The sequence below is a fragment of the Lathamus discolor genome, chromosome W (genome assembly GCF_037157495.1).
Source record: "Lathamus discolor isolate bLatDis1 chromosome W, bLatDis1.hap1, whole genome shotgun sequence".
NCBI lineage: Eukaryota > Metazoa > Chordata > Aves > Psittaciformes > Psittacidae > Lathamus > Lathamus discolor.
Window position 1 is genome coordinate 1,020,935 of NC_088908.1, and position 13,176 is coordinate 1,034,110.

At 46.5% G+C, this 13,176-nt stretch overlaps 1 protein-coding gene across 8 annotated transcripts in view; it reads right to left on the minus strand.

The window, feature by feature from the left end:
- LOC136004243 (splicing factor 3B subunit 3-like) overlaps positions 1-13,176 on the minus strand; it is an 85,272-nt gene that overhangs the window by 32,534 nt on the left and 39,562 nt on the right. For 7 of the 8 annotated variants that reach the window (XM_065660566.1, XM_065660562.1, XM_065660560.1 and 4 more), the window contains 6 exons: positions 7,736-7,831; positions 7,152-7,224; positions 2,459-2,610; positions 1,888-2,043; positions 1,334-1,489; positions 479-622 (listed from right to left, as the gene is read on the minus strand). In XM_065660566.1, coding sequence (XP_065516638.1) covers positions 479-622; positions 1,334-1,489; positions 1,888-2,043; positions 2,459-2,610; positions 7,152-7,224; positions 7,736-7,831 — 777 coding nt within the window. The remainder of the gene's footprint in view (positions 1-478; positions 623-1,333; positions 1,490-1,887; positions 2,044-2,458; positions 2,611-7,151; positions 7,225-7,735; positions 7,832-13,176) is intronic. The other variant, XM_065660561.1, reaches the window with a different exon arrangement.

The window sequence follows — 13,176 nt, forward strand, 5'->3', positions numbered from 1 at the left end:
TCACGCTACTTAAAAAGAGCTTGCATGCTGACATCAAGCTTGAGGCATGTGAAAGAACCTAGACTACTCTGTTTTTACCACATATTGAACTGTAACAACAACATTTTTGGTCAAAGATCACATAGTCAGTACTGGATGCAACAAAAAGCTGTGTAACAGCAGAGTTACTAGAGCAGAGCCAGTGGTTATGGGCAGTTACTTCTTTGACACTTGGCCCTACAGGCAGTTTCTAAAGAACTGCCCAACATTTTACCCAGAAATGTATTTTTAGAATATGACCTCTTCATGGAAGGGGAAAAGCGCAATTTGTCCTACATGACATTTGGGATAATAAGCTGTCTTTTGACTCGTCTTAAGTCTAGTAATGTGTCCTGGGTTCAGCTGTAACAGTTATTTTTCTCCTTCCTAGTAGCTGGTGCAGTGCTGTGTTTAAAGCTCACCAAGACATGCCTGTCAGAACCAGGCAGATGCCTCTCACCTGCAGTCCAATGTTCAGGTACAGAAAGCCAATGGATCCCCTCTCCCCCAGCTCATCCTGCTTCTCTGTGCCACCCATCTCCACGATGCACAGTGACTCAGGCTGTGCAGGGAGGGCCTGCATACTTAGCGGCTGTAAGCAATCCTGTGGGAGATGGAAAAGAGGTGACACAGCAGTCAGCAAGGCTTGGCATAGCAAGAGGGGATTTCAAGCTCCATCTAAGAAACTTCAAGATGCCCTTTTAAATCTCCAGAAAGAAGCATTCAGCACAGCAAAAAGGAAAAAGTCCAAATAGACACTGGCTCTGTGGTTTTTGGCAAGCAAGAGTGGTAGCAGCCCTGGGGTTTGGAGAAGATAAACTAGATCCCTTCCACTGCTCTAGCAGTTTGCAGCTGTTTAGCATGGGGAGACCTAAGCAAAGTTTATATTACTTCAGCCATCCTCTGAACACTCACTCCTCTGGTGCAGGTAGAGGAATGATAATGGTGATTTGGTGCTGACCTCGACTGCAGAATGAGTCTGCTTTAGTACAGGTATAAACAGTGAGACAAGGGAAACAAACAAAAAATCCCAAACACACAAAACCAAAACCCAAAACAAAACAATGAAGAAAATGCTTTAATTTTTCATCAGATGAGCCTCCAGGCATAGGTAAGACTAGATAAAACAAGGGAATTGTTACAGGTTAGGATGAGGAGCCATGCTTCCTCCCACAGAAAAGCCACATAAGCTATTCATTCCTGGTCATCCACGTGATTATGGAGAGACAGCTCAGATGGATGCAGCCCACCTCTGGAATACCACTTCTCAACATTTCAAGCCAATGGAAGAGGCAGCAACAGCACAGCTACTCACTGAAGGGTCAAGGGAAATAATTCTGACGGTGTTGTCCACCAGCCCAACAGCAAGGAACCGGGAGCGCTGCTCCCCAGGAGGAACATTGGCCAGGCTCATACAAACGACGTCAGCTGACATCTCCTTTCTCTCTGTGTACTCATTCAGCTGTCCTGACTGAAAAAGAAAAATGCAAAAGAGACTTATTGACTACCCAATGGGGCAAACCAGCACCAAAATGTCTCTCCACACCTTCTCCCCCTGCTTTAAGACAGTGCTTCAGATTTTCTGTATTTTTTAAAAAACATTTATTTACAGCATTATTTCAGCTACAGTTGGAAGAACCAGAATAGCAATAGGATAAGTACACAATTTCCAGCCTCAGTTATAAACTTCAGAGATTTTAATCATCTCAGACAGATACAGTCCAGCTCTGCAGGGCTTTTATCTACCCGTTCAAGAAGGATGCTTCACTACAGAATCCCTGTCTGCAGGTCTGATCAAGGATCAGTCTCTGACATGTCCTGTACTCCACCTTGCTCTTCCAAACTCATTCACCACATTAACACACATACTGGGTCCATCTCAAAGTAAACCAGCTCTCCTCCAGTCAGTGCTATCACAACTTGTCTCTGGTTCACAGCACATTTTACAATGGTTTTCTTCCCTGGTGTCTTCCATTCATTTACTCTCTTATCTGCTCGGATGTGCCGGATCCCATCTGGATAAACCTGAAAAAAAATTAAAGTCACAGCAATTCTGTATTTACCACCCTTCACAACTCCCATCTCACTGGTGGTTCTGACACAGAAAAGCCAAAGGTAAACACTGCACTCCTGGCAGTGGTGATCTACTAGCTATGCAACAGGCTGAACTAGCACAAAGCCACTTGCCAGCTGGAAGCATTGCATCTTTGAGCTACAGCAAGGAACTACTGGGCACACAACAAAGAAGATTAGGACCATCTTCATCTGGTCCAGTTTCACTTAGCAGGATGTAAAAAGGGAAAGGAAACAAATCAAGTGTAATTCTTTGCCAATGCACACCTTTAGATATGATATATGTTGCACTACTGTAGAAGCCACAGCCGTGCAGCAAGCGGAGAGTGGCAGACAAGCAGACGCATCAGAAGCAGCTTTCCATTACCTGTACCAAAGCATCATCACCAAGAAGAGAGCAGGACAAGGTGGGTGTAGTACCCAGGAATCCTGAGTCAGTCACTTCTTCTACAGTCTCTCCGATAGACAGCACCAATGTGGCATTTACAAAGGACACAATGATATAGGCATCAAATTCATCTGATCAAGGGAGACAGGGAAAAAAGGGTGCTGATTAAATAGATGCAAAGCTTCCCAACAAAATTAGCAGCCTGACAAATGTCCAGCAGTTACTCAGAATTCCTGGGGTAATTACTTCTGCTGGCAGTATTATGCAAGTTCATTCTAGGACACACTGTCTGAAAGCCAGCCACTGCTAGACTCCAAACAATGCAAGACTGAACCAGGGATCAAATGATGATCCAGATACAGAGTCAATTCACCATACTCTGGATTCTGGCAAGCAAGACTCCAGCCTATTTTTTTCAAAGACAGCACAAGGTCTAGAAGCCTTTAAGGCATTCACCCCACCTCACACCAGGAGCTGAATCCAGATTTAACACCCAACAAAGAAAAATGAAATACCCCAATAATGTGAACACATGGAACTCATTTGCAGAAACCACAGCATGGATGCTGCAAACAGGAGGTTACAGGACCTCGTATCTATCCAGCATCCACATAATAAAAGGCTGCAGTCAATGAGCCTGGGGCAGTGCAGCAGAGGAGCTCAGGCTTAGCCTGCTCTACCCTCATCCAGAAGCTCAGCTGGCTTACATTCATCACACAGCCACCCATAGTCTCCTGGGATGAGAAACAATTATGTTTTTAAGATAGAGCAGACACTGACCTTTACTTCTACTGGAACAAGTGACAGTATTGCAACTACTATCTCCAGTACTGGCTTCTCCTAAGAGGGACAGCTTGAGAGTGTCAAGTAGCTTGCATGTGGATGAGCTATGCTAATTAAAATAGTTGTAAGAACCTATTTGGAAATAGGGAAACTTTGTGGGAAACAAGGCTTCGTGGTTTAAACCCAACCACAAAGCTCGTCCACTCACTCCCCCCCTTCTTTCCCTCCATCTACCCCTGGAGGGATGGAGAGGAGAATCGAAAAGAATGCAACTCCCACGGGTTGAGATAAGAACAGTTTAGTAACTAAGGTATAACACAAATCACTGCTGCTACCACCAATAATAATAATGATAAAGGGAATAACAAGGGAAGAGAATACAACACCTCAACACCAGCCGACCAATAACTCGCCCCACTCCCCCCAGCCGAGCACCGACCGATACGTGCCGTGGTATGGAATACCTCTTTGGCTAGTTTGGGTCAGGTGTCCTGTCTCTGCTTCCTCCCGGCCTCCCTCGTCCCCAGCAGAGCATGAGGCTCACAGAGTCCTTGGCCAGAATAAACATTACTTAGCAACAATTAAAACCAATCGGTGTTATCAGCTCTCTGCCCAGGCTGGAAGTCAAAACACAGAGCTTGCACCAGCTACTAAGAAGGAGCAAAACGGCTCCTGGTAAACCCAGGACAAACAGAAACAATGAAGACTGTTGGGAAATGGAGGATTGCCTCAGATAAGCAACTCCACTTCTGCTGCTGTTGTCATGCAAGTGCTATTTCTTAAAAAGAAAAAAATCCCCATTTTAAATCAACTCAACCCAAAGCTCAGACTTATGCACCACAGCACAAGACAATTAGCAGAGGTGAGGGTATAAGAGAGCTGTCATAGTTTGTGCTCTTGAGCAGTTTCCCCATAATTTGTAAATGTAGGAGACATGGAAAAGGGCTAATGACTCTCTAAGTAGAGAAAGAAAATGGAAAACTCTCACTAGGTTGAATACAGGATGCCAGCAAACACTATACACTAGCTTAAAGAAGCAGAATTGGGTCAACTGAAATGCTCCAGGAACTGATCCTTTTCTTATCCACCCTGTTTAGAGGGAGGTACTGCCAAACCTGCTACGTCACAAACAGAAAGACCTTACATACAGCTAAAAATATGCAAGTGAAAAAAAAAACACCACCCACATCATTCTTCTCTCAAACATCTGGTATACAGACCACAGCTCTGATCAAACTGAAGTGCTTTGTACCATTAAAGCAACTCTAACAGCAGTCTATGGCATAAACCTCCAACATGCTCCTGAAGCCCACAGACAGGAGCAGGTCCCACTTGTGGAAATGACAACACAAGAACTGAACCTGCAAATAGAAACCAGTCAGTAACTACTTAAACAGCTTAACAGGGGAATTTCTCTAACATTAACAGCCAATGTCAAGAGATGCCATTGGGCAAGAGAAATGCAAGACGTGCACTGTTACACACTAGTTATTTTCTACACTAAATAGCAGCTGCTCCTGCAAACCTGCATGTTTTTTTCAACACGAGAAGTCTACAAGAATTCCTCAATTGCTTTAAACAAAGGTTCTAGCAGTTAACAGGCTAAGCATTTAATTAAAAAATGTCCTGTAGACAGGTTGTTCTACAAATTCCATTTCAAAGACCATCGCTGCCTTCCAAACTTATTGAGAGCTGTTGCCTTTCCCCTTGGGGGCTGTCATTCTCATGATAAACCACCCAGACCCAGCTGGAGGCTTAACCATGTGATCTGGAGCAGGAAAAAGAACTCCTATTTGAAAGCAAAACAGATTCCCTTAGTCTTACTCCAAATAAAAACTCATTCCTACCTCTTGATACTTTTTACAGTTATATCAGAGCGTGCCTTTAAGTCTGTGTCAATAACAGTAACAAGTTCATTTTTTGCTTCAAGTCCAGTAGTGTTGCTTAATGCCTCTTGGCTGGAGCTTTTGAAATAAATGGTTTTATTTACCAGAATTAAGTCAATGAATAAGACTCATTCATCTAGATTCAAACAATGCAATTTTGGTTTAGAAAATATAGCAGCTTACTTGAGATTAGGAGGACTAAATCCCTGCAGAACACTGAGAAGTATTCTCAGTTAGAAAAAGATCTATAGATTTTAATATGAAAAGATAGCTACTTAGCTCTGCACAACCCCAAGCATAACAACAAGCTCCCCAGAGTTCTGAACAGATAGATATTATTTTGTATGCAGACACAAGACTTCAGAGATGCTTATTACTGTTTTAATTGCTCCAGTTAGCTCCTTTCAGCAAGTAACAGAGACATTTTAATGATTCTGGAAAACCACAGCTGGACCCATTTTCCTATGCATTCATTACAAGTTTTCTGCAGCTTCATGGACACGTCACGACCACTTATGAAAATATCACATTTCAGTCCACCAACTCTATCCTACTCTTTTTGTTAATTGTCATGGATTCTGGTTGAGTTACTCCATGAAAATTCCATTCCTATAAACCAGCCCATGCCCAATGCAGTTTTTTCATGCTCTGCAGCATCTGAATTTGAACTGATACAAATGCAGACACCACTAGCTCAGAATTGTTCAGTGAACAAACAGATGAGCAGTGACAAACTTCAGGATTATTCTCACTTAAAAGATACTGATGGGATAACAGTACTTTCATGGGCTTCTGTTGACTACTGCGTGGAGAATCTGCACCTGGGAGTCACTGCACATAGGTTTCAGAATCATAGAATAGTTAGGGTTGGAAAGGACCTTAAGATCATCCAGTTCCAACCCCCCTGCCATGGGCAGGAACACCTCCCACTAAACCATCTCACCCAAGGCTCTGTCCAACCTGGCCTTGAACAACACCAGGGATGGAACATTCACAACTTCCTTGGGAAACACATTCCAGTGCCTCACCACCCTTACATTAAAGAACTTCTTCCTTCCCTCCAGCATATAAAACGAACCACACAACTTGGTGTCATCAGCAAACTTGCTGAGGGCGCACTCAATCCCACTGTCCATGTCAGCAGTGAAGATGTTAAACAAGACCGGTCCCAACACCGATCCCTGAGGGACACCACTCGTTACTGGTCTCCAGCCGGACATGGAGCCATTGACCACAACTCTTTGTGTGCAGCCATCCAGCCAGTTCTTTATCCACCGAGTGGTCCATCCATCAAATTGATATCTCTCCAATTTAGAGACAAGGATGTCGTGTGGGACAAGTCCAGGTAGATGACATCAACTGCTTTACCCTTGTCCATCAATTCTGTAGCCCCATCATAGAAGGCCACCAAATGGGTCAGGCAGGATTTCCCCTTAGTGAAGCCATGCTGGCTGCCACCAAGCACCTTGTTGTTTTTCATGTGCCTTAGCATGCCTTCCAGGAGAATGTGCTCCAAGATTTTACCAGGCACAGAGGTGAGACTGACTGGCCTGTTATTCCCCGGGTCTTCCATTTTCCCCTTCTTGAAAATGGGGGTTATATTTCCCCTTTTCCAGTCGTCGGGAACTTCACCTGACTGCCAGGATTTTTCAAATACGATGGCCAGTGGCTTAGCAACTTCATTCGCCAGCTCCTTCAGGACCCGCGGATGGATTCCATCAGGTCCCATGGACTTGTGCACGCTCAGGTTCTGAAGATGGTCTCAAACCGTATCCTCTCCTACAGTGGGCCTAGGGTCTTCTTTCTCACAGTCCCTGCATCTGCCTTCCAAGAGTTGGATAGCTTCTAACTACAAAGAGGTGGCTGCTGATTCAAAGCCTAACTTTTGGAGATGGCACACAACCACCATGCAGTACCTTTCTTATCTCCTTGGACAGAACAACAAAAAAAAACACACCAAAAAACATTATCACCTCCTTGTGCTCTAGGAAAATACTGCATACCTTCAACATGTCTCCTCACTGTCCACACAGCATTGGGGTTACCAGGCAGCTCTGAGACGGCCATTTCAGATACCTAAGAGTAAACAGGAAGAAGGTTCTTTAGCAAACAAATGCTTAGACTTAAGTACAGTATGTCACCAAACCACCAGCAGCTTTTAAGCTTTCCCACAACATGGTAGGAAAGCTAATAATTCCTAATTCTGATGCTCTCTCCCCATGCCAGATGTGCTACTGGGTAGAGTACATTCAGCACTGCTACAGCAACATCAAAGCTTTAAAACAAGGTCACCCACCCCCAGCAAAGAGAGCAGCAGCAGCTGGCAGAAACACAAGAATGTTCTCACTCAATACATTCAAGTATTAGAAGAGAAAAAATGCAGATGTTTGGAGTCAACTGAACAAAAAGCCTCTGAGACTTTAAGAGTAAACAGTGCAACCCTTATACTTCCAAGAAGCAAGTACAGATAAAGTGGCTCTCCAGACCACAGCAAAAGAATAACTGCTTCATTTCAGCACCCTTACTTCAAGGGCTTTCTTAAAGTCCTTTCCTCTCAAGCCATTCTCCTGAAGTGCTGAAGTCTTACCTCAAGTCCATGTCTTAAAACTCTCAGAGATGACCGGGGCCCCCGACCACAAGCCACATACAACTGTGGTGTGTCTTCATTGGCCAAATCTGCTATCTGCGTGGAGAAACTGTGTCAAACAATAACCGCAGGAAGAGAGACTTAAACTACATACAGAATCACAGATTACGGTTGGAAAGGACGTCAAGATCATCAAGTTCCAACCCCCCTGCCATGGGCAGGGACACCTCACACTAAACCATCCCACCCAAGGCTTCATCCAACCTGGCCTTGAACACTGCCAGGGATGGAGCACTCACAACCTCCCTGGGCAACCCATTCCAGTGCCTCAGCACCCTAACAGGAAAGAATTTCCTCCTTAGATGCAATCTAAACTTTCCCTGTTTCAGTTTTAACCCATTACCCCTTGTCCTGTCACTACAGTCCCTAATGAAGAATCCCTCAGCAGCATCCCTATAGGCCCCCTTCAGGTACTGGAAGGCTCCTATGAGGTCTCCACTCAGCCTTCTCTTCTCCAGGCTGAACAGCCCCAACTTCCTCAGCCTGTCTTCATACGGGAGGTGCTCCAGTCCCCTGATCATCCTCGTGGCCTCCTCTGGACTTGTTCCAGCAGTTCCATGTCCTTTTTATGTTGAGGACACCAGAACTGCACACAATGCTCCAGGTGAGGTCTCACAAGAGCAGAGTAGAGGGGCAGGATCACCTCCTTCGCCCTGCTGGTCACGCTCCTTTGGATGCAGCCCAGGATACAGTTTGTTTCTGGGCTGCGAGCGCACACTGCAGCCGGCTCCTGTTCATTTTCTCATCGACCTGCACCCCCAAGGCCTTCTCCACAGGGCTGCTCTGAATCCCTTCTTTGCCCAATCTGTAGCCGTGCCTGGGATTGCTCTGACCCAGGTGTAGGACCTTGCACTTGTGCCCTGGGTTCAGCAGTAGCAGACATTTTTTTCTCCTTCTTAGTAGCTAGTGCAGTGCTACATTTTCATTTTTTGGCCTGGGAAGAGAGCTGATAATGCTGATGTTTTTAGCTGCTGCTCAAATGTTTGCTCTGGCCAAGGACTTTGTGAGCCTCATGCTCTGCTAGGGAGGAGGGGAAACCGGGAGGAAGCAGAGACAGGACACCTGACCCAAACTGACCAAAGAGGTATTCCATACCACAGCACGTCATGCCCAGGATGTAACAGAGAGTTACCCGGAAGGGCTAGGGACTGGAGGGTTGGACGAGGTATCGGTCGGTGCTCGGCTGGGGGGAGTGGGGCGAGTTATCGGTTGGCTGGTGCTGAGGTGTTGTGTTCTTTCCTCTTGTTATTTCTTTTATCATTATTATCATTGGTGGTAGCAGTAGTGATTTGTGTGATACCTTAGTTACTAAACTGTTCTTATCTCAACCCGTGGGAGTTGCATTCTTTTCGATTCTCCTCTCCGTCCCTCCAGGGGTAGATGGAGGGAAAGAAGGGGGGGGAGTGAGTGAACGAGGTTTGTGGTTGGGTTTAAACCACGACAACTTGTCATGGTTGAACTCCATAAGGTTGGCATTAGCCCACCTCACAAGCGTGTCAAGGTCCCTCTGGATGGCATCCCTTCCCTCCAGCGTATCAACTGGACCACACAGTTTGGTGTCATCGGCAAACTTGCTGAGGGCGCACTCAATCCCACTGTCCATGTCAGCAGTGAAGATGTTAAACAAGACCGGTCCCAACACCGATCCCTGAGGGACACCACTCGTTACTGGTCTCCAGCCGGACATGGAGCCATTGACCACAACTCTTTGTGTGCGGCCATCCAGCCAGTTCTTTATCCACCGAGTGGTCCATCCATCAAATTGATATCTCTCCAATTTAGAGACAAGGATGTCGTGTGGGACAGTGTCAAATGCTTTGCACAAGTCCAGATAGACGACATCAACTGCTCTGCCCCTGTCCATCAATTCTGTAGCCCCATCATAGAAGGCCACCAAATGGGTCAGGCAGGATTTCCCCTTAGTGAAGCCATGCTGACTGTCACCAAGCACCTTGTTGTTTTTCATGTGCCTTAGCATGCCTTCCAGGAGAATGTGCTCCAAGATTTTGCCAGGCACAGAGGTGAGACTGACTGCTCTGTAATTCCCCGGGTCTTCCATTTTCCCCTTCTTGAAAATGGGGGTTATATTTCCCTTTTTCCAGTCGTCGGGAACTTCACCTGACTGCCAGGATTTTTCAAATATGATGGCCAGTGGCTTAGCAACTTCATTCGCCAGCTCCTTCAGGACCCGCGGTTGGATTCCATCAGGTCCCATGGACTTGTGCACGTTCAGATTTTGAAGATGGCCTCGAACCAGATCCTCTCCCACAGTGGGCCCAAGGTCTTCATTCTCACAGTCCCTGCGTCTGCCTTCCAAGACTTGGGTGGTGCAGTCAGAGCCTTTGCCAGTGAAGACCGAGGCAAAGAAGTCATTCAGAACCTCAGCCTTCTCCAAATCCTGTGTAGCCAGTTCTCCCAGGAGCTTCCTCAGGGGGCCTATGGTGTCCCTAGTCTGTCTTCTTTTTGCTACGTACCTGTAGAATCCCTTCCTGTTACCCTTAACATCCCTGGCCAAGTTTAATTCTAACTGGGCCTTAGCCTTCCTGACCTGGTCCCTAGCTTCCCGGACAACATCCCTGTACTCTCCCCAGGCCGCCTGTCCTTGCTTCCATTTTTTATAAGCCTCTTTTTTCCTTTGAATTTTCCTCAGCAGCTCCTTATCCATCCAAGGAGGTCTCCTGGCCCTCCTGCTGCACTTCCTTCTAGTTGGGATGCAGCACTCCTGAGCTTGTAGCAGGTGATCCTTGAATATCGACCAAGAGTCTTGGGCCCCCCTGCCCTCCAGGGCTATATCCCACGGAACCTTACTAAGCAGGTTCCTGAAGAGGCCAAAGTCTGCTCTGTTGAAGTCCAGGGCAGTGAGCCTGCTGCACGCTCTTCTCACTGCCCTGGGGATCTCAAATTCGACCATCTCGTGATCGCTGCATCCAAGGCTGCCCTGGAGCACCACATTCTATATGCCACACTACTGCTTTAAGAATGCTTTTTTCAATCACTGAAAACAGTGAAGATGCCATAGGTTGTACCATATGCTGGTCTGAAATAACGTCAGGTTTTAACCAACCTCCCTACTGTCCTGGTTTCAGCTCTAAGAGTTATTTTTCTCCTTCTTAGTAGCTGGTGCAGTGCTGTTTTTAACTTTAGTCAGAGAACAGTGCTGATAACACGCTGATGGTTTTTAGTTGTTGCTAAGTAAGGCTTACCCCAATCAATGACTTTCTGAGTCTCATGCTCTGCCAGTGAGGAGGGGCACAAGAAGCTGGGAGAAAGCAGAGATAGGACACCTGACCCAGACTAGCCAAAGAGGTATTCCATACCACAGCACGTCAAGCTCAGTATAGAAACTGGGGTGAGTTACCCAGAAGGCCCAGATCACTGCTCAGGTCAGGCTGGGTATCAGTTGGCAGGTGGTGAGCGGTTGCATTCTCTCCCCTTGTTATTTCCCTTATGATTATTATTGGTGGTAGCAGCAGTGGTTTGTGTTATACCTTAGTTACTGGACTGTTCTTAACTCAACCCGTGCGATTTGCATTCTTTTGATTCTCCTCCCCATTCCCCTTGGAGCAGGGGGGAGAAAGGGAGGAGTAAGTGAGTGAGTGGCTGCGTGGTTCTGAATTACCAGCTGGGCTTAAACCACAACAGCTCTTTGTGGCGCCCAATATGTGGCACAAAGGATTGAGATAACAGATCTGACCAGAGTGTGTCTAATCGTATTTGCGATAAGCATTCATTGTTTCGGATTAATAGTCAGTCCTCGCAATGCTGATTTATTGGCTATCAGAGCTGTTGCGCTTGGTCTCAGAGTTTCAGGATGTTGTACCTTACCTACAGCCAGTATTTGCTGTTTTAGTGTTTATTGGCTGGGGGGCCTGGGCTAAGGTTCTTGATTCATTGTACTTTATGGTAATGACTTGTAGTGCAATAGACTCATTGCTTATGTAACTGGTCTTGTCATGCATTCCTAGCATGGCCATCACCTCTATACTTTGGGAGGCATATAATGGGAATTCTTAACAATTACACTTATTTCTTTTTCCTTCCCTTGGGGGGTCAACCTATGGAAGAGACCCTCTGCTCCCCCACCAGGTTATTTACAGTAGGAGTAGATTCTGGAAAAGTTAATGATTCTGAATATCCTTTCAATGCCCTTGAAAGCAGTCTGCTCCTTTTGCTGGGAACCAGCATGTTTCTGCATATGCTCTCTCTGTTTTGCCTACGGCGTGACCACCCTGAGAACTCCCGATCTTGTCCAATCTCAGAAGCTAAGAAGGGTCGGCCTTGGGTCTTGTCTAAGGTTAAATGACTGTTTAAGAATACTACTAAGAGATCTTCCCCAAGGCTGGACAATCATGAGTGGCAGGGTGGGTGGGATAATATGGGCAAGCACTTAAGGCAGTTAGCCTGTCCAGTGCTTTGGAATTTCACTCCTGAACAAATGCAGAATCCAGAAAAATTAGCAGAACACTTAGACAAGGTGTTCAGTCATCCTGGCAATACTAGAAAGGGACAAATCATGGCAATGTGCTGGGGCTTGACCTACACCTATAGGACCCTGTTCTGTAAGGAGCAGGAAAAAGATGTCCCTGGATCTGCTGGCAAAGAAACAGACGACAGCTATTCAAACCCCAAACACAGCAGCTACACCAACTCCAGCGACAAGCACAGCAGCTACTCAAACCCCAACTGCAAAAGACAATGCAGCTACTCAACCCCCAAGCACAGCAGCTACACCAACCCTGACAACAAACAGAGCTGACACTCCAACCCGGGTGACAAATACTGCACCCACTCCAATGCTGGAGACAGACACTGCAGTCACTCCAACCACAGTGATAGACATTGCAGCTAAAACAAAGGACTAATCTGTGCCAATATCAGTTGCCCCTGTAAGCAAAGGGAAAAAACAAACAACAGCCACAAAGAATAACTCGTGGACTGAACAAAGATGAAGACACAATGTGCGTACTAGAGGGGGTGACACTTGAACAAGAGTTTTTACTACAGGAATCAGAGAAAGAAAATGAAGAGGTAACTTCTCGATCCTCGACATCAGCCGAGCTGCAGAATATGCAAAAGGTGAGTAGCTTGAGAGAGGACGCCTGCAACACCGGAGCGGAGAGGGGAGAGATCAGCGTCCAGGAGCCTCACCTCAGAGCGACAAGAGCCACTGAGGAGGGAGCCTCAAGTCCTCAACAGGACTTGCCCAGGACTCGGAAGCTCAGCTCCCGCGAGGGGCTGACTCACAGGGGGCGGAGCCAGGAGGAGTGGCACCAGCTGGGAGTGGCTAAAAAACCTTCCCAGGGAGCGCGGCGAACAGAGCCGGCAAACAGAGAGCGTCGAGGCAGAGGGTCGAGGCAGTTTGCGCGGCAGTTCGCGCGGGC